Raw genomic sequence first — 24193 nt, forward strand, 5'->3', positions numbered from 1 at the left:
GTTCCCTTCAGGTATTGGAAGGCAGCTATTAGGTCCCTCCGAAGTCTTCTCTTTTCAAGGCTGAACAATCCCAGCTCCCGCAACCTGTCCTCGTAGCAGAGGTGCTCCAGCCCCTGGATCATCTTTGTGGCCCTCCTCTGAACACACTCCAACAGATCTATGTCTCTCTTATGGTGGGGACACCAGAACTGGATGCAGTATTCGAGATGGGGTCTCACAAGAGCAGAGTAGAGGGGGAGAATCGCCTCTCTTGACCTGCTGACCATGCTTGTCTTGATACATCCCAGGATGTGGTTGGCCTTCTGGGCCGCATGAGCGCACTGCTGGCTCATGTTGAGCTTCTCATCTATAAACATCCCCAAATCCTTCTCTTCAGGGCTACTCTCAACCCACTCTGTGCCCATTTTGTATTTGTGCCTAGGATTGGTCCGACCCAGGTGAAGGACCTTATCAAGTATGATGTTCAATCCTTTGTATATGGCATGTGCTGCCTCAAGTTGAATACAGGTAACCTGCTGTGCTGCTTTTGCAGAGCCCGTGGTAGATAGTACTGTGATGATTAAAATGATGTATTGCCATTTCTGTGGTGAGTATGATGACCTCTGTGCTGTGCTCAGAAGGAGCAATATGGGCTGTGCAGTGTACTGCCGGTGAGGAACAACCAGAAAGGGGCTTACAGCCTCTGTAGGGGGACACGGGCTCCTGCTGGGAAACCCTGCACTGGTGAAAGGGGTCTGGCTCCCAGGTGGCAGCTCCCACGGCAAGACCTGGTGGGGACTAGGCTGATGAGGCATCACTGCCACCAGCTTTGGGGCCTCCATCTGCGGAGGGAAGGGTGACCAGGTTGTGTGGGGTTGCTGGTGCCCGGAGCTGCACTGTGGTCCCTGGCCTCCTGCCCTGCCAGAGTGCGGGGATTTTGTTTCTGCTCTCAGCTCCCAAAGAGCTCAGGACTGTCCCTGAAACCACTCTTCCTCCGTACAGCTCCTGCATAAGCCAATCTAACGCCTTTTAAAGGAAATGGTATTAAAAGTCTAATAGATTACAACAGATTTTTAGCCCTCTGTTGTTTCCCTGCCCTAATCCAATGACAAATCATTGAAAAATATGCACACTGCTTGATCCTCCAGATTTTCAGACCTCTTCGTGGTCACGGTCGCAGATCAGATCTGCTTTTGTCTCCAGTCCAGAGCCACTCGGTAATACCGACTCTGATACGTCAAGTAAAAGCTCCAGTAAAATCGACCTCGTTATCTGAAATCCATCACTTCTCTCTGTAACTCCCGCTTGGCTTGTGCAAACGTTTTGGAGGTTAAGCAAACTTGCACTTCACTGGCATTGCAGCTGGCAACGTCTAAATCTGGCTTATTGATACCTTGTAATGTTAGCAAAAAAAAAAGACATGTTTAAAATAATCCCAAATGCCGGTGGGCTTAGTGACATGTAAGCATTGAGTGATGCTGTCAGTTCATCCGCAAACAAAAGCGGTACGTCTTAATTTGTCTAATTACGCTCTAACACGCAGACCAGCTGCTGCTGCGAACAAAAGCAGTTGATCGCACCACTTTATTAATTGCATATTAATTGCCACATTCATGTTAACCATATGGGAGACAGTGGAGGGGAGTGAAGGCTGCTTAGTGGTGGAGAAGAGAAAATGAAGTGGCAGAGTGGTATCTTCAGAGAATAAATCTCAGAATGAAACAGGAGCTTGCTGAGGCGGTCTGATTTTTAGAAGGAATTTGCCTTTCTTTTCCCCCATGCTCAACTATTATGTTTAAAAGTGAAAGGGATTTGAGTAGAAAGGACTGTGCCTTGCATGATGACTGTGTATTTGTGAAAGTACTACTGTTACCAGCAAGTTGGTACTGAATTTGGTGATTTGCTGAAGGCAGCCGTGCTGGCATGTGCCCATCTGCCTTTGTCTGCCTGCTGTGCCAATGGATGCGCCCACGCTGCCTGGAATCGTTTGCCCCGGGAGCGAGGCTAGAAGAGCCAGGAGGAGTACAAAACTTGCTGATTTTTATACTTTATGCCATTTTGCTGCAAGTTGGTAGTCTTTTTAGTTAACAGTGGTAAATCTTGAGCAGAACTGGGCTGCTTAGAGTGAAAACCAAAAATTTTGGCGCAGGTGGGTTAGCTGGTGTAAAATACCTACAGTAAAAAGCAAACAGCAGTGGACTGGCTGCTGCGTGATGCATCTGGCATCAAATGGCCTTGTAGGATGTCGAATGATGCTCTTCCTGAAAGGAAGACTTTAGGAAAGCTGCCCTCAACTTCTTTGTTTTTCTTGTTTATTTCCGTGCTGTGTGAAGGCAGCAGCCCCTTTCAGCGGATGGGCAGCGGTTGTGTCGGGCAGCAGGTGTAGGTTAGGAGTGCACACGCAGTGACTTCTCTCCCATCACCCCAGACTGGCATTATCACGGTCTATAGAGCAGCTCCTACTGCAGGGTGGCCGTCCCCTGCCACCAGCGGCCGCTGGCTCGCAGGCTGGCACCCACAGCAGGGACAAATGAGATGCTACATGCAAAGGAAGCTTGCTCAAACAAGACAAAAATATGACCCAAGGTCTGCTTCAAGTATATTTCCTCTCTCCTCCTCTTCACACCCCTTCAGGAAGGTGAGCAAAGCCAGGTGCTGTAATTTTTAAGCTGATGAAGGGGCAGCAGGTTTGGTAGGAGGAAGACCCAAGGGCAGCTCATTGCTTTCTTGGAAAGGAAGCAATGGGTTAATGGCAGGTGAAATAGAAATATGTCTAATTATGTGAAAGGAAGCACAGGACTGGACCTGGAATATGCAATGATTTAGAGAACTCAGTCTTGTCAGTCGATTAAATCTGCCTGCTTGTGTTTCCTAAAGTGAGTATTTCGACATTAAAGGCTTAGTCCCGCCTTATTGCCAACAGATGGCATTTTGCTTGCGTTTCCTAAGTGCCTCGGAAGAGCTGGGATTAGGAGAGATGGGTTATTTTAAAAAAAGGGCAGGGGGCATGGTCTTTGTTTTAATCAATATATTGCGTAAAAAAAACCCAAACCTCAAAATATCTGTTTCAAAACGTATTGAAAAGCACAAAAAGAGGCAGAAGGACTGTGCAACTAAGAAATTACTAATTAGCTGTTGGAAAGAAGATTGGATCTGATCTGTTCTAAGAATATGTGGTGCAAACCAAACAATAGCAGTGACATTCTTATGCCGAAGCAGAAATTGGGGCAGAGGGGTTGTTTTCATGTGGGTTTGGGTTTTTTTTCCCAACAAAAAAAATGCTTTAAGTGGCTCATCACAATTACACCTCAATTGGTACTGTAATACCCTGCGGTGGGATCTGGATTGTGGGGATGATGCACGATCGGAAAGACACAGCTGGAATTTTGGACTGCAAGCGGCGCCTGCCGTTACAGAAAAGCGCCTGACTTGTCAACTGACCAGTTTCAACCTGGAGTCATTGGGAGAGAATAAATAGGAAACCCCACGATGCCACGACTCCAGTCACGGCAGAAGGGTCGTTAATCAGCCTCGCCATGTCTCTGTGGCAGGCAGGCAGGCTCTGGCCTGGCTTTTACTAATTTAAAGGCCGAATTCCCCAAAGCACTGCTCGTGGCTCTTAGGCTGCAGCCCCTCTACTTCTGTTTGGAAACGGTTTTTCAGTAATGCTGGCAACCGTGTAGGTTGTAGGCCTGTCCCCATCAGCTGAGCATGAACTGGTGTCACTGGAGACTAGGCTTCTGGAGGAGAAAAGCTTGTAAATATTGGGGTTGAAAGGCAAATTGTCCAAGTGTGATGCCTCTTCCATGGCAGCACTCAGCTACCCGCTCTGCCAGGGGTCAGTGGCCACGTGCTGCTCATCCCGAAGGTCTCATCCCCCATCCGTCTGATTTCTGATCTGAGTCATGATGGCTATGGGACAACTTTTCTTCCTCTGCTTCAGTGCTTTCAATTGTTTGTCCCCTGTCCTTTGGACGCTTTGACAAGGAGTTTAAGAACGGAGAAGTTTTGCACGCAAGGGCTGCGGAGCATGTTTGTCATTGCCCAAAAACATCAACAGAGATTTATAAACCAGTTTCTCTGCAGTTTCATGATCTGTTCCAGGGAGGGCTAAGGAAACGTGTAGCTGAGTAGTATCTTCAAAGCAGGTTTGGATCCTCTCCAAACTGAATCATAGAATCATAGAATGGTTTGAGTTGGAAGGGACCTCAAAGATCATCTAGTTCCAAACCCCCTGCCATGGGCAGGGACACCCTCCACTACACCAGCTTGCCCAAACCCTCATCCAACCTGGCCTTGAACACTTCCAGGGATGGGGCATCGACAGCTTCTCTGGGCAACCTGTTCCAGTGCCTCACCACCCTCAGAGTGAAAAATTTCTTCCTTATATCCAATCGAAATCTGCCCTCTTTCAGTTTAAATCCATTGCCCCTTGTCCTATCACTACACACCCTTGTAAAAAGTCCCTCTCCAGCTTTCCTGTAGGCCCCCTTTAAGTACTGGGAGGCTGCAATAAGATCACCCCGGAGCCTTCTCTTCTCCAGGCTGAACAGCCCCAACTCTCTCAGCCTGTATGAATGATCCCTCATGGTTGTTCTCAGCATGAACTTTTAATCGGTGTCGCCATCCTTCTGTTTGTCAGACGTTTTTCCACAGACGTGATGGCACGGCTAGACTGGGGAAAGTGGGCTGCTCTTCGGCAGGCGCGAGCAGGTCCCCAAGCAGATGGTGGTAGCAGCATTGGGTTAAATAATTAATAGCATCAGAGACAAAGACACTCTTTTATGTCCAGTAGCTGAAGGTGAGCACAAGGTTTTTTTCCTGTGTGTGATGCGAACCTTGTTGTGTTAGGTTTAATTAATCCGAAGAAGAGCAGGATGCAAATTGCCCTGACATAAAAAGAAATATTTTCAAAGCCTATATGAACAGGTTGTTTTAATTTCTTCATTCCTGGAGCAGAGAGTGTGCTCTGTACAGAATATTTGACGTTGTGGGATGTGTCAGATACTTTTAACAGCTGTAGTTTCACCTATGTTCTTCAAACCAGCCACAGTTTAAAAGCAAAAATGTAAATTGAGTTTTGGTGTGCGTCAGCTTAGACAATTCCTGGCGTGGTGGCAAGGCAGGGATCCTGTTAGGCGACGCTTCTGTCTAACTCAAGTGAACTGGGATGGAAATTTGGTTTAGTGCTGCATTGCAGCGTCCTTCAAGGGTGCCCAAGTCTAGAACTGCTTGAATTGTTATCCATAAAGGTGGGAAAAAGGAAGAGCCTTTTCATGTGTATACATACGGCAGGATAATTTTGGGAAAATATAGCTATAGTATTATTGATTTGTTTTCCTGAGGGTGTGTTATTCACATTGACTGAGTTATTGATCTCCCACCTCCTTCTTTACATTCGAATTGGATCTTCTGCTCCAGGGGTCAGCCCTGTCCTGGAGCCAGTGGCAAGTTTCCCATCTGACAGTCCCAGACTATTTTTAAATCGAGCTCCTGCTCTCTTTTCAATAACTTCTGATGTAAAACCATGTCCTGTTTCGATTCTGTTGCAGCACAAGCTATCATTGTGTATAGTTTAAAAATGCAGCCACTGGGATACATGGTAGTTTTATCAATTATCTTGAGATGGCAGGGTCGTGTGCTTAGTAGTGGTTAACTACTGATATTTCTTTGCCTTGTTCTTACTGTCATCTTAACAGCATCTGGGCAGTAGGTTTTAGAACGTCTTCCAAAAATATATTGGTAGTTTTAGTGTAAGTGGTGAAGTGGGGGTGATGGTGCCATAGCCTCATGCTTTCAGAGGTTTTCACGTACAAATAGTGAAAGTACTGGAAGAAATATTTTCAAAACTAGCATCAGCTGTCTCAAGTTTTAAACTTAAACTCCTCCAACTTTTCCAACTCTTCCTCTGCAGTTTGTTATGCTATGTGGGGAAGCCAAGCATACCAAAAGAAACATTTTTGCTATTAAAAATGGTATCCTTCATTTTAAATGGTGTATATTAAGCCCCTTGTCATATTACAACTTTACTGTTTGATTTTCTGAAGCTCTCCAGCCACAGAAGGGAATAACTACTTTTTCTACAGCAAGAAGAACTGTAGGTATCCACAGTAGGGATCCTGTAGAAAAAAAGTAGGGATCTTCTCCTTTCCCTTTCTGGCAGGAAACAGAGGCAGAAATGGCAGACTGAATGTGGGAGGGGAGAGGAAAAAAAAATCTCTATTTCTTAAATCTTTTTGTGGATTACCTTTTGGCAAAGTAGATGGTGATGCCTGTTGTTTTCTTAACGCCCCACGTACTTATTTATTGAAACTGCTACCACGATATTAAAAATCATGATCGTCGGTGTGCTCATTAGTGCTTTCTGAGGATGTTTGGTGGCAAGGCACTTTTTTCAAAGTGTTAGATGCATTTCACTAGCGATCCAAAGAAACACAACTAATTGAGCTGTTGACTGACCGCCGTGCATTGGGAAGTTTGGGCTGCTTGTTTGCGCATGATTAATAACAAGGATGATTGCACCTCTGACACTTTTAATCTAACAGGTAGTAATAAAATGTTAAGTTGGCATTCACGTTATAAATTTTGAAAGTTCAGCCAATTAGCAGTATGAATTTAAGAGGCTGTCCTTTCATTTTAAAGACTATTGAGAGCCTTCTGAAGAAGCTGCTGATCACACAAAGGTCTTCTTAAAATCTCTTTTCAAAATCTATTGGTATTTGATCATGTCAGAGATCCATATGGCCGTGACCAGCCAAAGAACGTTCTCTGGAAATGCTGTGGTACAGATGTTGGTTCAATTGTTTCCTTAGGAGCTTAAAACAGGTCACTGAATTCTGCAGCAGTATAATTATTAGGTGACTGTTACATGGACTGAATGCCTTACTTTAGTTGGAGAATATTGTTTTTCAGGGCAGCTTGTGCCATTATTTAGTTGGAACTTATCCAGGTTTTCAGATTTTGTCGAAAATCTTAGGGCTTTAGGGTCAATGCCCATGTCACAACTGCTGAAATGGGTTTATTATTTGTGAACCTTAGCAATTTACTTACCATTTTACTATTGCATCGTGCAGATAATCTTTTCAGGGAAAGTTTTTTTGAGAGTTTCTAACTAAGAAACAAAAGGTTTTTTCCAACTTGCTGTGTGAAGCAGTGAGTGAGCACTTGGTGCTTGATTTTGGCATGAGAAGTTACATGATGGTATGAAGGTTGGTATTTGCCAAGGAGCTTAATTTTTGTTATTTATAGATTGCAGAGTGCTTGGGAAACTAGAGGACATACTGGCCTAACTTTGAGAGACGATGTTCCGAGCTTAAATGCGACTCACCTTGAGTTTATTAAGGCAGTCAGCGGAAAGAAGGAAAAAGAGAACTGCCGACTCCTTGTACTAGGATAATCCATATATGAATAACAATATCTCGAAGAGCAATGTTGGGTGGGGAGACTGAAATACGTTGCAAGAATTCTTTCTGTGACCTTTACATAATAGGAATAAATGAATAAAATAAGTGAAATAAGTGAAATGAGTGGGGAGTGCATCCCCTTTAGGACACCCGTAAGGAGAATACAGACGGAGATTAGTTGAAGATGTCTGTTGGGTGTTAGTGTGGATCTGCAAGTGCACAGCTGCCAAAGATGGAATTACAGGCTGAACGGGGAAACAGTTCAGGGCAGAAGTTCAGCAATGGCATTTTCGCAGTCTGGTTTTGTTGGTTTCGCTCCATGTCTTACAGGATGAATCAATGAGATTTACACAAACTTGTCTACCTGGTATTTTTTCCATCACTAATTCAGAAGAGAAGCATCTTCTATATGGTGCATTGTTAGGGCAAATAAGAGTCAAGGTTTTGCAAAGACTAACTTATTTGCTGCAGCCATTTTTGATCGGTTCTTCAGGATAAGCTGTAGCACAGGAGCATTGAGGTGGATTTGGAATTTAAATTGAGAATATTTCCTGGTGGAATTTTAAAAGGGTCTTCCTAGGGAGAGAGAATAGTACTGTCCTGGGAGCTGACGCTGCCTTAGCTGGGGTTCAGGAAGGGCCAAAGGAAAAAAGGATTGTGCCCTGCAATTTAAAACGAAACCCTGAAACAAAATTGCACATTCGCTAAATGTTCTGGGCTCTCCTGCCTGCAGTGGGGAGATGCTCTGACCAAAAGAAACTGCTGCTTTGTCTGCAGGCAGCCCTGCCCAGGCCTCCCTTTTCCCTCTGCTGCTGTGTTTGCATGACAGAGGATCCTGTGCAAAGATGTTTTGAATCGTCAAAGGAATGAATTAGCTTTATTGTGCTGTGACCTAAATAGGATCATCAGATCAATCAGTCTGCTGCTTTTCTGTCCTCCCTGGCTTAGGTCGTGCTGCTTCTCCTTCTCATCTTCCTCCCTCTTCCCCCTGCCCCCGCCGGGCTGCCCCTTTCCCAGAGCCCGCAGCCATAATCCCTCGTGAGCACGAATAAAGGAGGGTGATGCTGGGGAACCCTCTTTAAAGCCGTCCTTGCTCCCTAATTCCCCTCCCAGTTGGCTGGGGCACGGGCCCTTCCTGCCTTTTTGTTGCGTTGGCTCCGAGATGAAATACTTTTCCTCCTTTGTTCCTTCTCCCTCGTGCATTCTCCTCCTCCTCATCCTCCTGATGCCAGGTTCAATGAATTGTGATTTCGCAGTAGCCGGGGAAGTATCGCGCTCCACCGAGGCCGAGGTTGCCCTGAAAGAGGCCATTGTGAGGGAGCGGAGCTGGAGGCAGGAGGGCAGCTGAATGCCATCCCGCCTGCCACTGCCGTTGTGGAGGCAGCACTTTTGTTCTCCGGAAGGATGCCGGGAGAGGGCCGGCCGGGATTGGCTCTGGAGGGAGGGAGAAACCCCTTCTGACCATAAATTACTGACTCCTGTGGTCTGCGGGGTGACTTTGGCCCCGTTTAAACACCAGCAAGCAGCTGGTGGCATGGGTGAAGGTGGCCAGAACAGGCATAAAGGTCGGGCATGAGTTTTGGAAACTCTTGAGACGTTCGGCGTTTCTTATCTCAGGTGCTTCATGTTTCTTAATGACAGAAGTCTCACCTAGAAGTAAAGGTGCAGCTTTCAAGGCTGGGTGGAGTTGGTCTGAGCTGGGTGGGAGCCCTGTGACCTGCAGGAAGGGGTCTACAACCCTCCTCGGGTTCAGGCTCGGTCGTGCAGCCTGGGGAGGGGTGCTGGGGATCAGTCTCATAGCCGCTCCCTGGCGGACACCACAGCTGCTCCAAGGGGGCAGACGGGGGTGGCAGGGAACGATCCCGAGCACGTCCCACACGGACCCATCTCTGTAGACGTGCCGTGAACAGCTGCCCTCCAACAGCTTCTTCCCCGCGCATCCCCACGTGAGCTGCTGGAGGGCAGCACGGTGGAAACTTATTTCGAGCGAGCGACTGGCGTGTCCCTAAAAAGCAAAGGCATCGATTCAGTTGTTTTGGGTACATCTGCTTGCCAACGTTCTAATTTCCCTTTTGCTTATTGAACAGAGACTCACTGGAAGAGCTCTCGCGATGCAGTTCCCAGCTCAGTTGTATGGTTTTACTTTTTCTTTCCTCTTAAAATGTCATCAGTGCTATACAGTTGTTTAATGGAGGATTTTTCCATTGTCTGAACAAAGTCGCTGAGGCTTACAACTTAAAGTTTAGGTTTTGAGATGATGATACATGTTAGTAGTTTGACGCATCCTTCCTTTCATGAGCTTGATGTGTGTGTTGAGTTTACCTCTCCTTCATGAAAGTAAGTGGTAACATTTGTCTTGATTTGTAGGAGGGAGCAGGAATGGGTTGCTTTAAATATTCTTGTGTTTGTTTTTTTTTTTTTTTAATTTAGTACTTCCTAAATTTCATGCTGCAGGTGTGCACAGGCTGATGAGCAGCAGTAGGAAGGAGAACAGTTGGTTCTCACCAACTTGTTAGTGTCCCTGACAGACAGCTGCCACCGGGGCTGCTGCTGGACACCTGCTCCAGCTGTGGTTACGAACAACCCAAGTACGTCCCTTTTCAACATTAGCCTTTTTATAAAGCCTCAACTTCCTCAATGGATCTTGTGCACTAGTGCAAGGTTCCAAGGCGTTGGGTTGTGAATGGGGGCTGGACAGGAGAGCTCCCCTCCCCCAAGGTCTGGCTTGAAATATTTCCGTGGAGGCTGAATATTGTTTCACAGGCGCCGATGCTTTATGTTGCCGTGAATGTGGAGGGATGGCTGTCCCAGATGGCTGTCGCAGAGCAGGTCAGCTGGAAAGCCCCTCTGAAGAGGGGAGAGGGCAGGGAGCGGAGTGAAGGAATGGCTGCAGCCTTTCAGGCACACATACAGACACTCGTGTTCACTTCTCTTCTGGATGTACATGGCCATTACATCAAAATTAAAATCGATTTAACCACTCAGGGGTTAAAAACTATTATAACGTGAACTAAAAAGAGACAGTTTTGCTAAACAGTGTCTTTGTAAAGACATGTAAACATGTCTTTAAACATGCTAAACATGATTTTGAGCGTGCTGTTCGGCCCTGCGTCGTGTGCCTCTCATTTTCTTTGCTTCAATCTCTGACTCTTTAGTCACGAAGGAGTTTCTCCTGGGCCAAACTTTGTAACCAAAGTTAATAATCCCATCCAATATCGAGTGAGAATTGGCGTTTGCCAAAAATCATCTCCATATTTTCTGTGCTCCTTGTGATAGCATCCTTGTGTGGTGGCAAGTGAGTGTGATCCCTGCTTTGTAAGGATGCGGGAACCGAGGCAGTAGGTTAATATTAACTTGTCCAAGGTGAAGTAGGAAGTGTGCCACAGAGCAAGGTCTCCCCAGTCTGCTGCCTGTCTCCGAGTCATTTCTTTTTAAAGAACATACCACATAGTGTGTGCACACCTACTGTTCATGCTGGGTTTATCACGCTTTAACAAACTTCTAAATTTTTTCTAACAAGGTAATTTTAGGTGGGGTTGTTGTTGTTGTTGGAGGGGTTTGTGGTTGTGTCTGCTGGGTTGGCAACGTTGGAGGCCAAAGTCCTTTTATCTGTTTGTATAGTGACTACGATATAAATTTTCTCCAACTGCCCCATCGTTTCCTTCTCTTCTCAATGTAGAGAGGCAGGCTGCGGAGAAGCACAGTTATTTCATGCTCTCAGCTCTAAGGGAACCACCGTTAGAAGCCAGTTGTGGTGACAGCTTCTTGTGGCAGGAGAAGAGTTTTAAAAAAGCTGGATGGAGACAACAGGCTGAATTTCACGGAAGGCAATGGATTTGTCTCAAGTGGGGAAGAGTTTTTGGCTGTTGTTGTACCTAATGCGGACTATGTAGCCAACCGGTGTTTCCTTTGGGGTATCCCTCCTGATAGCTATTTTTGATGTTCGACCTCTTTATCAGCATGACCTGAGGGAAGGTGGAAGCAAAGGGAGGTGAGGATGAAAAGGGAGACATCATCTTATGCATAGTTTGTTGCTGAGTTTGAATAGCTGCCTCCACACTGGAGATCAGGGCTTCAGGACAGTGATCAAGCCCTTGTTCTCAGGCAGGAGAAATGCTTCAGGGTGGGTTGAGGATCCAATAACAAAGAGGGACACTGGGCTTGGCACACATTGCAGCCCACATTGCAACGGGGAAGGGTTCCCTGAGCCATCCAAAGTCCTTAGGATCATGTTGACTCACAGGGGCTTGACCATGAAAATGGAACAAAGTCTTGCTTCCCAGGGCTTGCAAGCCTCTGTGAGGTGCAATAAAGACCTCGGGGAGTATCAGTCTGACTTCCAGTAGCCCAGGCTCCCTCACATGCTAGCTTCAAACTGTTACCTTGCCCTGTGCCAAGGCACAGTAGCTCCCTTTCCCACTTGTAGAGGCACTCCCTACATCCTCAAAAAGATCACCACCACACTAAAAAAGGAATTATCACCTCCTGGATTTTCTCTCGGATAGCAACGCTGCTGGAGTTAGAAATGGAGTCATTCTGCACTCGCCTCCGGAGTGTGTCCAGCAGGCATGCATTTACAGTGGTTTTACTGATGTATGGGTGGTGGTAACCCCTAACCAGGTTATTATGGTGTATGTGATTTTTTTAAAAAAAAACGTTATCAGAGTTTGATGCCCCAGGGTGTTTTTTTGTGTAAGGTGCTTAATGGAAATCAAGGCAAAAGCACCCTTCCCTGCCATTGCTGCCGTGGCACCTGTGGTCTTCTGTCCCTTTGGGAGAGGTGAGCCAGTCAAAATGTCTCTTGGACCAGCCGCTGCTGCTCATGGCAGTTTTGGTGTCAAACTCAGGGTTGCAATTGTAAAATCTCTGAGTTTGGAAAATACTGATAAAATGGCTGATAATAGCCTGTTCAGACAATGCTGGAGGCACTTTGTTTATGGTCTGTTCTGCGCGGTGCTGAGTCTCAGCCGTTTGGTGGAACTCGGAGTGAAGCTCCTGTGGAGCATCTGCTTTTTAGGCGCTGCGCTCCAGAGGCCGGATCCTGCTGCAGCTTTGGGGTCAGTCTGAGCCCCCTGCTGCTGGCATTTTTCTTTTTCCTGAGGAAAGAATCCTTTTCATTGTTAACCCGGGGGGGGTTTCCTAAGCTTGCTTTGTGAGGGAGGGCTGGCTTCTTGAGCCTGAACATTGTGCGAAGGGCATGCCCTGCTGAGCACATTGATTTGGTGCTTAGCGTTTTCTCTTCTTCTGCAAAATCGCGGTTCATTCCTAGGAAGGATGGCTGTAGACCTCTGTACGGAGAGATTATTATTTATTTTTTAAACCACGAGATTATAGTGCGCATCTCAAAAAGCTGGGCTTTCATCTCTGTGCACAAGTTTCGTTTGACGAATAACAGGTTCCCTATTAGCCAGAAGTAACTCGATTTTGTTTTCCATGTATCTGGGCTGAGATGACGCTAATAAGAATAAATTAGGAGCGTTGCTGAATGAAATCCAATATGTACAATTAGTGGGCTGATGTCCCAGGCAATGGCAACGGCTCCGGGGGGAGCGGTGGGTCTGGAAGGGTATCTGGAAGGGTGGGCGACGCGGAGCGGGGCCGCAGCTCTCGGGGTCCTTAATAAAGTGAGAGCGAGGGGGTGGGGGAAAAAAAGGGGGGGGGGGGAGGGATGAGGAGAAGGGGGGACGGGTGGGAGCGGTGGGAAAGCGGGGCATCCTGATTTGCACGAAAATGCAACTCTCATTTGCAACTGGAAGGAGGCTGCTGGGCAGGGGGCGGTGGCGGGGGCTGCCAGCCCGCCGCCCGCCCGCCCCCCCCCAGCCGCGGGCACCGGGGAGGTGCAAAGGGCGGGGGGGTGGGAAGGTGCCGGCATCTCCCTGCGCTCCGGCGGCAGAGCCGGCTGGCGCGATGGGAAGGAGAGAAATCACCTGCGAACTCCGTCTTTCTGGAGTAGCCAAACTTGGGAGAGCGGAGAAAAGGATGAGAAGAACTGGACTGTAAATGAAACGAGCAAGAAAACCTGATTTTTTTTTTTTTTTTGTCCTGGGCAAACGTGAATAACAATTAACTTTTTTTTTTTTTTTCCCTTCCTCCTCCTGTTTTGCTTGTGAAACTGGCTGTGTTCAGCCCGCAAGGTTGTATGTGAGAAGGAGAAATTCAGGCTAAAGAATTGTAAATGGTTACGTGCCTGAGGAAGATGTAGATAGATTTCAGGTTGTGATTTCAGGAAAGAAAGGCGGAGGGGAGAAGCCTGGAGAAGAGAAATTCCGTGTGCGGAGTTTGAACAGGCTCAGTCTGGGAAACAGTCACCTTTCTGCAGTTCCTCCTTTTTATGGGATTTAAACTCCAGGATCGCAGTTCAACACCTTGAAAATGGTGGTTTTCATCAACACAAAGCTTAAATCTCTCATGAAACTTTTCAAGAGAAAGAGTAAGTAGCTGTGCGTTGCTCGCTGTCCTTTCGGGAGGAGCAGAGCCCTGCAGGACGGTGCCATTCCCTTCGGCTTGGCTGCTGCTTTCCTGACACTTCTTTTTAAAGTTTCCCTCCCTTCTTCGTTGAATATTTTATGATGTGCGGAGGCAGCCTTACGAGGTGCCTTAGGACCTCTGCTTTGGGATCCTGTGTTGCTTTCAAAGTCCTTTGTGGCGGTGGTTTTGGAGGAGCCAAACTTCTCCATGTGACAGGAGCAGCTGGGTGTCAAGGCTGGGCGTCCCGGTGCCCATCGGGCACCTGGCTCTGCTGCTGTGGGGCACCTGTCCAGTCGTGGGCTTGTGTGGTTAGGGCTTGTGCTGAGCCGAGCTGTGGTTTTTAAAGATGCTCTAGTTTCAGAGCGGCTTTTAAGACCGCACTTCTTCGTTTAATTCATGAAGATAGGTAAGTTGCGCTGGAGAGAGTACTTGGCAAACGTGCAGCACTTCTGTCAACTAATTTTGGTGACCATTGCTCTGATGAGCAGTAAATTTTAATTTTGGTACGGTGGGACTGCAGCCAGACAGTGGGCTTGGAGGCTGGTGTTTTCCTCCTCCTCCTCCTCCTCCTCCTCCTCCTCCTCTTCCTCCCCCAGCCTTACTCCCCTCCCCACCCACCTGCTCAGCCAGGGGATGGTGAGGGGCTCACTTTAAGCAGGTCATTGACTGTACCTGTCACTTTTTCTGTAACATCGGGATGATAGATGCGGTAACCAGGTAGGTGGTGACTTGTCGGCTTGTCGTGATTTAGGTTTGACCTCTGGTTAGCAAGGACGGGAAAAGCAGGCACAGACTGAGCGTGTATCTGCCTTATAGCAGCCAATATGTCTGCAAGAGCAGAGGGGGTGCAGGACCGAGCCACCTCTGAGATGAAGAGGCCAATCGAAAGCCTCCAAAAACCTTTTTCGAGGTGTGATGCTAATCTAAAATAAAAGTGAAGAAAGGCATTAAGAGTCTTCCCCTCTCGCCCAAATTCTTTTCAGGACAAAACAAGCATTGAGCATTAGGCTGTAGATAGGTTTTGAAGGGGAAGACATAGCTTGTTTTCTTTAACAAGTACCGATTATTTCCATCCGAAATGATCCCGACAGATGCACAAGAATCGTTTTTTTCAGATGACAAGAGGCTGTTGCCTTTGTTTTGCTTCCCGGTTTCCACACCTCCTCTGCTACCATGGAGGCATCAGCCAAACTTGAAGAAACGATGCTGCGGAGGCAGCGCAGGAGCCAGCCGAGTGTCCGGGCAGCGAGGAGAGAGCAAGGGAAGAACATGGTGCCAGTAGTTGAGACCAGGGCACCAGGGCTGCCCTAGCAGGGCAGGTGCTTGGGAGGCAGCGCGGCCGTAGTGGCTTTTTCTGCTTTGGAGAGCTAAAAGCAAGGATGTGCAGCCTGCTGGCCGAAGGCCAAAGGGTGCCTAGAGGATCATAAAATCTGACCCCCAACTGCCCTTTTCCTGTTATTACAGGGTGGAGGGATAAGGCCATTCAACTGTAGGAGTTTTTATTGATGATAAACTTTAAACAAAAGGTAATGGCTGTCTCTCGGGAAGCGTAAACTGTAAACAAATCTTAGCAATATGTGCTCTGGCTGATTCATTACTAGACAGTCTGTAGGGAACTTTGAACTTGAGCAGTGTCATATTTTATTTTCACATGTGTATTGGCTGAGAAGAGGTGGCCAGAGCAATCCCTCTTCAGTGCTCTGAGCGGTATTTGCCCAGGGAGTTGCCGTTGTCCAAATCTGCTTTCCACTCACGGCAATAGAAAGTAGCTGATTTGTTGGCTTCGCTGGAGTTTTGATTCACCTGATTTGAGCAAGCCTGAGGTCAGAGAAGGTTATTTCCTGATACAAATGAACCTGTCGTAATCTCTCATGGCGACTGTCATGTTCCCAAGGTCACCCTTGAGCAGCAGGAAGCTATCCTGCAACACATCGCGCCTGGCAGCATCAGGAGACTGGGAAACTGGTCTCTTTTGTGAAGACTGGGAGCTAGAGAGATGAAAACAGAGTGGCAAGTTGGGAGTAAATAAATAGCAAGTATCAACATGGGAAGAGGGGAAAGGTGTTTCCTACAGAACACAGGAGAATAAATTTAGACTAGAAATGGGAGGAAGGTTTTTAACTGTCATGGAAGTGAGGTTCTAGAGAGCATTTTGATGAGACTATGGTGGCAAGCAATCTTTTTTGTTTTAAGGTAACGTGCGACAAACTTACGTGTGGGGTTTCATGATACAGCTACCTACAATAGCATTTAATTTTCTTACTATTATCTGTCTCTGCAGCTGTTTCCAACCTAGATGAAGAGAGTAGATGGACCGTGCACTACACTGCTCCGTGGCACCAGCAGGAAAATGTGTTCCTGCCCTCCTCAAGACCACCTTGTGTGGAGGACCTGCACCGACAAGCCAAGCTGAACCTCAAGTCGGTGCTGAGAGGTGAGATGATGATGCTGACACTGATGTGTCCTAAAGGGACAGTTGTTTTTGCCACAGTCTTTTCAAACATATCCAAATTGCAGGCTTTGGAAGACTCTTACTTGTTTTTCTGCCTGTAACACATCAGGAACATCAGTGGGATTTACCCACTTGAATGTAGGGGTAAGGCAAAATGGTTTTGCTGTCAAGAGACGAGGAAGTCTGTGACCTGGCAGAGCACTCTAGAATGGAGAAGGGGAAAGCCTGGTGTCTTTTGGCCATTTCCATTTAGTCTTTGGGGTGTTTCCAAACCGGTACTTTCTCTTTCAGTAAGTTCTGAGTTACTCCTTTTAGTGCAAGAGCCACATCAGAGGTGTTGCATTTGGTGATTTCTTTTGTTGTTGTACCGTGTCGTTTCCAGGGATGTGGCTACTTGTGAGAAGTGGGAAAAGGCGCTGAGGGTAAAGAAGGGAAATCGGGAACAGGGCCCTCAAAAGGACTCTTCCAGTAGTGAAAGTGCTTTCTTGCAGAAGGGTGCAGAGTATTTTTAAGGACCAGTTTTACCCTTAGTACCTTCACTGGGGGTGTACTTGTATGGTCTGGCGTTGTGTTGTGTTAGTGCCGGCACGAGGGCAGAAGCAGGCAGCCAGCGCAGAGGACTGCGGAACATCTGACCCTGGGCCAGAAGCAAACTTGAAAATTACAGCTTAATGTCTGTGTTCTGGAAATGGTTAGCCTAGATTTTTCTTTACATTGGCTATTTAACAAAGAGGATTACCCTGCAAATAGCCGACTCATTTCAAGTCCTTTTTTGTTTCAGCAGGAACTGCAGGTGCTTGATGCCTTGCAGAGTTAACCTGTTTTAAAAGAACATTGTAATTTTTGTTTGTTTAACATGACATTTCTGCTTTTCAAATGTGCAGAAAACTTCATTTTGTATGTCTTGAATAGAGAAGTGTTTGGCTGCTGTATTTTATTTCTCTTGGCTTTCCTCCAGTTGATTGATTTTTACCATCTCTTACTAGGTGCCTTTTGTTACCATTTAATAGGGTAGTCTTCACAGTCAGTGTTACCAGCTCAGCAGATAGCCTGGGTGTCCTCTGTACTTATTATTGGATAGATGCTTTTGTGGAGCACTTTAGCCTTGAAATGTTTACTGTTCCCTTGCAGACACACTTACCAGTTCTTTACAAAAGAAAAAAATATTTGCCTGCTTTAGATTAAAAAGAATACTGCTTGTGGTTAGCTTTTTGTAAACTTTAACTACTCATTCTTTATTTTTTCCATTCTCTATTGGGGACTATTATCAAAGAAAACTGCACAGGCTAAAATGCTGCTCTGATTTTCTTGTGTTTTGTCAGTTTCAGCAGTTTCATCTTCTATTTCAATACGTTTATATTAATACATTTGTATGAAACTAAGTGATATAGGCTGCTTCCCTCAGCTTACACATCTGAAGTTATTTCAGTCTGCTGGGATTTTTCTCTAGAGATGCTGCTCTTTATAAAACAAAAGCTATTCAGTAGTTGTAGTAACAACTTCCCAGTTAGCCGTTCGTGTTAAATAAACTGGCTTGTGCACATGATGTAGGACTCCTTGGTAATGAAGGGAATTTCAGTTTCATGCTTTCAGGGTGGTAACAGAGAGAGAGAAGAAACAGTGATACCTTCGCCAGACCTCAACCTGTTGACATAGTCAACAAAGCTCTACTATTTATTTATTTTACCTCAAGCATTCCCTGGGCCATGCGTATTCCCTAAGAACAGTTTTAAAATAACTCCTTGCTGTGGCCTGTAGCTGTCCTGAGTTGCTACAGCCTGAATTTGACACTGTTTTCAGTAATTTTGTTCTTGCCTGTAGAGCCTCTGAGTAGTAGGAAAGGCACTTACTAACATTTTACAGTTTTGCTCTGCTGCTGCTTCAGCCAGCACGGTGAAATTGGGAAGATGCTGGGGCTTCCGATCACATTTGGAGGACTGAGTTAAAAATTGTATAGCCAGAGCTGAGTTTCATTCGGTGTAAAAGTGCTGTTGAAATTGTGACATAATTGTGACAACTGCCGAACTGCTTTTCCACCCGTTGCTTTAGAAAAGACCGAGTTTTCCAAAGCTTCTAAATGGGTAGGAAGTAAATTCAGTGCTATGTGACTACAGCATAGAAGACCTTAAAGAAAAGTAGTCTCGTGAGAAGCACCATTGGGCTGTCCTGGGAACTTCAATTCTGCATTTCTTGGCCTCATGACGAAGCTTGCATTTTGACATCTTTTTCGTGTTTCAGACGCATTGGTTGAGGTGAAGTGTGGGGCAGTAGAACAGCTGTAGGTGACCCAGTGTGCTGCCTGGGTGTTGGGAATGAACAATGTTGGATGACAACGTGCGCTGTACTCTGTGCAGAAAACAGTGGGATGAATCCTCTGTTCTCCAGAAAGTGTTTGCACAAACTCGAAAGGAGTAGAACAAAAACAAAATTATTTTTTTCTTTGTGGTAAATCAGAAATGAAGTGGTGGGTGTGCACAGCAGTAAATAAATGCTCGGTGTGATAATAGGGGAAACTTCCTTGCAGTAAGGATACTGAAGCGCTGAAATAGATATTTTAGGGAGGGTGTCTATGAAATCATTGCATGTTTTTAAGAACAGGTGAGAGAAACACTACCCAGAAGTTGTTTGTATATATTTGATCCTACCTTTGGAGGAGGTTGGGAAGGAAGAGATAACCTCTGGTGGTCCCCTCTAACCTGATAATGTGGTCCTCAGGGCTAAACTAATAGCTACAGTTCAGACCATTAAAACACACTTGTTTGAAAGTTTCCCAGTTCTGTTCTTGTTGGGACTATGAGATCTGACATTGCTGGTAGGTAGCAACTTGATGGCAGACTATTAATTTGTTACTGCATTCATTGCTCCCTCAGTGAATGGACGAGTAAGTATAAAACTTAGGTAATGAACAGCAATTCACATGTAGAGCTGTGGTTAAATAGTCATTTAAACCACCTGTAAAGATCTTGAATGTATAAAATCTTTCAAAATAATTCAAGCAAGGTATTCTTTTCTATCAAGGTGTTTTCACCCATCTAACCACAGGAAATCCTGGCTAGCTTTTCAGACAATGCAAGGTCAAACCTATTTATTCTGGTACAATTTTAACAGCAAGTTTTTGACAGCATGGGTCTAGGTAAAAAAAAAAAAATCTAGTGAAATAGATAGGAAGCTGTCTGTTGTCTAGAATAAACTTTTAAGCACCACTTAGGGAGCAGAAAAGCTGTTATCACTGCTTATTCTTAAATTGATCTAAGAATAAAAAGCCAGGCGTAGAGATATTAAAATGTATGGTGTCTCACCCGTCTGGAGAGAAATCAAGTCCTCTGCCTGGTGATCTCTGCATGCTCTGCATACATTTACAGGGAGCAGTGTTGTGTTTGGAGGAGGGGGATTTTTTTCATTAATTTTTTGTGTGGTTTATTATTTTACTGTGTGTATTATATATCAAAATGCCCTCTGCTCATCACACTGTGGAAGTGGACGCAGCATGTGATAGTAGGTACTGCATGGAGAGATATTTTTTACATTTTTGTACCTACAAACTAGCCTTTTACCCTTTTGAAATCAAGGCGAAATACTGTGCTTTTCCTTTATGAAGCTACTTTCAGGTATAAATGATGAGGTTTTGCATTTAAATTTATTCGTAACTGAGGTAAAGCTATTTATCCTTCTTTAGACATGCAGAGGCCACCTGAACTTTTTAAAAGCAATATTGTCCAGTAACCTGAATTAGAAAATGAAGCACCTGGAAGCTGGAAAGTTTGTGTGATGTACAATATACCTGTTCTTCAGAACTGAAGTGACTTTATGTAACTTATATTAAAATTTTAAGTTGTCATTGACTAAAATCGGTGGCTTGATGTGTTTAATCCAGGCTGCATTACTACATTTAAAATGAAAGCTCTTGGTGACTTGTTCTGATGGTGAGAGCAGAAAAGCAAATTCAGCTGCACTTCGCAATCCTGGTACTGTTGCAGTATGATTTAGATGTTTAGAAAATGATGCATTTCTTGGTTTGTTGTGATAGATCTCTTTTTTAATCTTTTGTTTGCATTGGATAAGACAGGCTCTCCTTTTCCTTGGGGAAGGAGCCAGGACCTTGCAGTGTCTGGTGGAGCAGATGGGGTGGTGGGTGCCTTCCAAGGTGCCTCAGGGCCAAGCTGCTCTAACTGGCCTTTCCTGAGAGCCTGTCTTAAGTAGCCTCTTCCGCATGTTTTCATGGTCACCTTATGGAAGCTGTTTCCCAGCATATAGCCATACAGATAGAAACAAAACAGTATTGACCCTGGAGGAGTCTTGCGTGCCTCTGTGCTCCATGTCACACGTTTCCTCCTAGGGAGTTGTGAAAATAGGAGATGAAGAAGACGGATGGGAAGGAAGAGCTGAGGCTCTGCATGGCGTCAGGATCCTCAAATCAATCCTTTCCCCTTGTACTGTGTGCTCTGCTCCAAGGCTGAAGGACTCCTTGTCTTGTTGAGTCTCACATTGCCGGTGTCTACTGAGTGGCTGGACCAGCTCTGAGAGTCTGGTCTGGACAGTAGCAGAGCTATGAGTTTAATATATTGTTCATTTTTTTTAAGGCTATCTGTGCTAGAGGGGCAAGTGCCACATACTGCAGTGTTTCTTATGGCTTTTTTGGTCAGTGAGGCCAAGAGGTTGAGTTGAGTGTTCAACCAGAGTCAAGAGGGTAGCACCATGAAACAGCCCCATCCCTGACACTGTGCTTGACAGATCTGGCTTGTTGCTCTCCAGCATGGTTGTGTTTAAAGGACCATTTTCTGAAGAAGTCCCTAAAGCACAGTGGTCTTCAACTGGGAGCACAGATGCGACAGCAGTAGTATATATAGCGATGATGCAAATATTTGGTAAGAAAAGTAAATTGAGACTAATCCTCATTTTGCTCACTGTACTATAATCCAAAATGACAAGCAATAAGGCATGAAGCATGAAGATGTGGAGGAGACAGAGCACTGTTGTAGTCTTGCTTTGCTTAACTGCTTGGAACATGTCATAAGTGTGCCTGTCTACGTTCTGGACAGGTTTGCAGCGTTAGCAGTGTGTTCACAGGTGTAGGTGCAGTGTCCTAAAAGGAAAGTCTAAAGTAATCCGGAATGCACTGGCCTCAGATAATCTTGCAAACTATGGTGAAGTGAAGGAATAGAAAAAAAAAATTTCTACCACACGTCTGAACTCTCTTTGCTGCTGCATTTTTCAGGCTATCTGATATTCCCCTCAGACATGGATATAAGTCAGTTGGAATGATGGCAGGAAAAGCAAGGTATATGTAGGTGGATTTGCTGGAGCGAGTCCAGAGGAGGGCCATGAAGATGATCCGAGGGCTGGAGCACCTCTGCTATGAAGACAGGCTGAGAGAGTTGGGGCTGTTCAGCCTGGAGAAGAGAAGGCTCCGGGGTGATCTTATTGCAGCCTTCCAGTACTTAAAGGGGGCTACAGGAAAGCTGGAGAGGGACTTTTTACAAGGGTGTGTAGTGATAGGACAAGGGGCAATGGCTTTAAACTGAAAGAGGGGAGATTTAGATTGGATATAAGGAAGAAATATTTCACGCTGAGGATGGTGAGGCACTGGAACAGGTTGCCCAGAGAAGTTGTGGCTGCCCCATCCCTGGCAGTGTTCAAGGCCAGGTTGGATGAGGCTTTGGGCAACCTGGTGTAGTGGAGGGTGTCCCTGCCCATGGCAGGGGGGTTGGAACTAGATGATCTTTGAGGTCCCTTCCAACCCAAACCATTCTATGATTCCTAAGGGACGGTTATCATCCTGCTCCCGCAGTTAGCAGCATAGAGCACTTGATTTAAAAAAAAAGAAACAAACAAAAAACCCCAACCAAGCAAAACAAAAAACAAAACCACAGCGAAGAAAGTGGGGGAGGACAAGCTCCACTGTGGTGTGTTGTCACTTGTCCAGGAGTTGGGAGACGACAGGCATAAAGGGAAGGGACGAAATTACTCTGTTAATATTAAAGCGCAAGCACAGCCAGACTGAAATGATAGCAGGCTTTCAGGAACCAGCCAGCTCCTGAAGGAAGAAGGGCGTTGTGGACGTTCTCTCTGCCCAGTTCCAGTTGCAGCTGTGGGGCAGCATCTTGTCGCACGCTGCTGGTTACTGCCCAGGCTGGCCGTCCGTTCCAGCGGATAACAAGGTGTCAGCACGTGTACTGAGGAAGGTGTACCTGTAAATAGTGGGAACAGTCCATATGCTGACTTTCATACTCCTTTTCAGACTGTAGCTGTGGGGACTTCCTGCACAACTGCCTGCACTTTGTGCTTTTTTCTCCCCAGGGTAATTGTGTTGATTCAAGCTATGTACATAATATAGGGCTCGTTGTTCCAGTGTGTGTGATGATTCATTTATTATCTCATCTCATCTTCAGAAGAGCTGGGTTTGGCTGACTGTAGCTTCTGTTTAGCTTTGTTGGCCAAATTCAAGGAATGTATTTAAGCAGCAGTGATTGAAACACTTGATTTGTTTTCCAGAAGACATCTGGTTAGCATTGTCAAATAAAACCGGATTTAAGTAGTTACTCATAAAGCCTCTATTATGTCTTGCTGCAAGACCCTCCAGACAGGTATGTGTTTAGCCTTTGTTTTCTCAGTGCATCTGGCAGATCACTGTTCAGATGAGCAATATTAGGGTCAGCCCTACTAGTCGATAATCCTGCTGAGAAGATTATGGACTTAAAATAATCTTACGTTTCATTAAAGAGCTGCAAAATAGGGAGGAACCACTTCATAGGAACAATAGGTCTGGTTCAGGTTCAGAGACATGTCAAGATGTGAGCTCCCAACCAACTGGAAACTTTCTAAGTAAGAGACCATTAAAGGCTAGGGGTAGACCTTATGTTCCAGAAAGGTCTTGGAGCTGTAAAATAAAAAAAATAGAAATCAACTTGGTTCTCATTATTTTAGTTTCAGTAGTCAAGTTAGTACGAGAGGTTCTGCCCATGTATCCTGCCCTTCTTACTGTTCCTGAATTAATTCACAGTGCATATGTTGATGGTTTTGACCAAGTTCCGTACTCTGACTGCCCTTTCTAGTAGGGAATTTTAAAAAGTGAGTATTTAAATAAAACTAAGCAGAGTTTGACCAGGAGTCTACACTGCATGTGTTTGAAAGCTGCCTTTGTGCTGAAAAATTGAGCAATTCAGAAGAATTTAGGTTCCCTATTTTTGGGTCTAGTTATATAGTACAGTGCTGAGTGTAAAAACATACAGGGTGGGTATATGTAGAGTGATTGCATGATATACATAAGTGAAAGCAATTCCAGTTAAAGGGTTAAAAGAACACAAAAACTTGTTTCAAAATATGCTAATGATGCTTTTTTTTCCCCCCTTAAACCAGATTAATGTGTTTTCTTAATGTTTTATGAGACAAGTCAGAATCAGTAGGAAGATTTAGCTGAAAGATGATTGATCCTCACCCCGTATCAGATCTGTACCTTCAGTGGAGAGAAGAAATTCCAACTGTTATTGCCTGTGGTGTAGTTATTTCAGAGCTAGTTAATGCAACTTCCATCACAAGGAGTATCAGACTTTGGTTGTTTCCCTTTTTGCTTTTCTTCCTCATTCCTCTCTTGGATTGGGGTTTTACACATGCTTGTTTGCAGCTTTTTAGATAGCTTTAAGTTTAGCATTAAATGTCCTAGGAGAAAAAAAAAGAAAAAACTCTCTTTATACTTTTACATTAGCTGTGTTCAGTTGGCTAAGAAACAACAAATATCCATAAAAATGCTAGAGAAAAAGCAAGGAAAATGATTTTAATGCCAGCATCAAGCATGCAAAAGGAAGCAAATAAACTGTTAAATTTAAGACATCTTGTCACCACTAAATGTAGTCGAGTAATGCACTTGCAGAAATTTAAATTAACTCAAGACGAA

At 45.3% G+C, this 24193-nt stretch overlaps 1 protein-coding gene across 1 annotated transcript in view; it reads left to right on the forward strand.

Moving 5' to 3' along the window:
* The window catches only part of NHSL1 (NHS like 1), a 190265-nt gene that overhangs the window by 124141 nt on the left and 41931 nt on the right, over positions 1-24193 (forward strand). Inside the window, exon 2 of the mRNA XM_086632038.1 lies at positions 16132-16284. Within this exon, the coding sequence (XP_086488164.1) occupies positions 16132-16284 (153 nt within the window). The remainder of the gene's footprint in view (positions 1-16131; positions 16285-24193) is intronic.

Source organism: Tauraco erythrolophus, chromosome 2 (genome assembly GCF_009769465.1).
Source record: "Tauraco erythrolophus isolate bTauEry1 chromosome 2, bTauEry1.pri, whole genome shotgun sequence".
Taxonomy (NCBI): Eukaryota; Metazoa; Chordata; class Aves; order Musophagiformes; family Musophagidae; genus Tauraco; species Tauraco erythrolophus.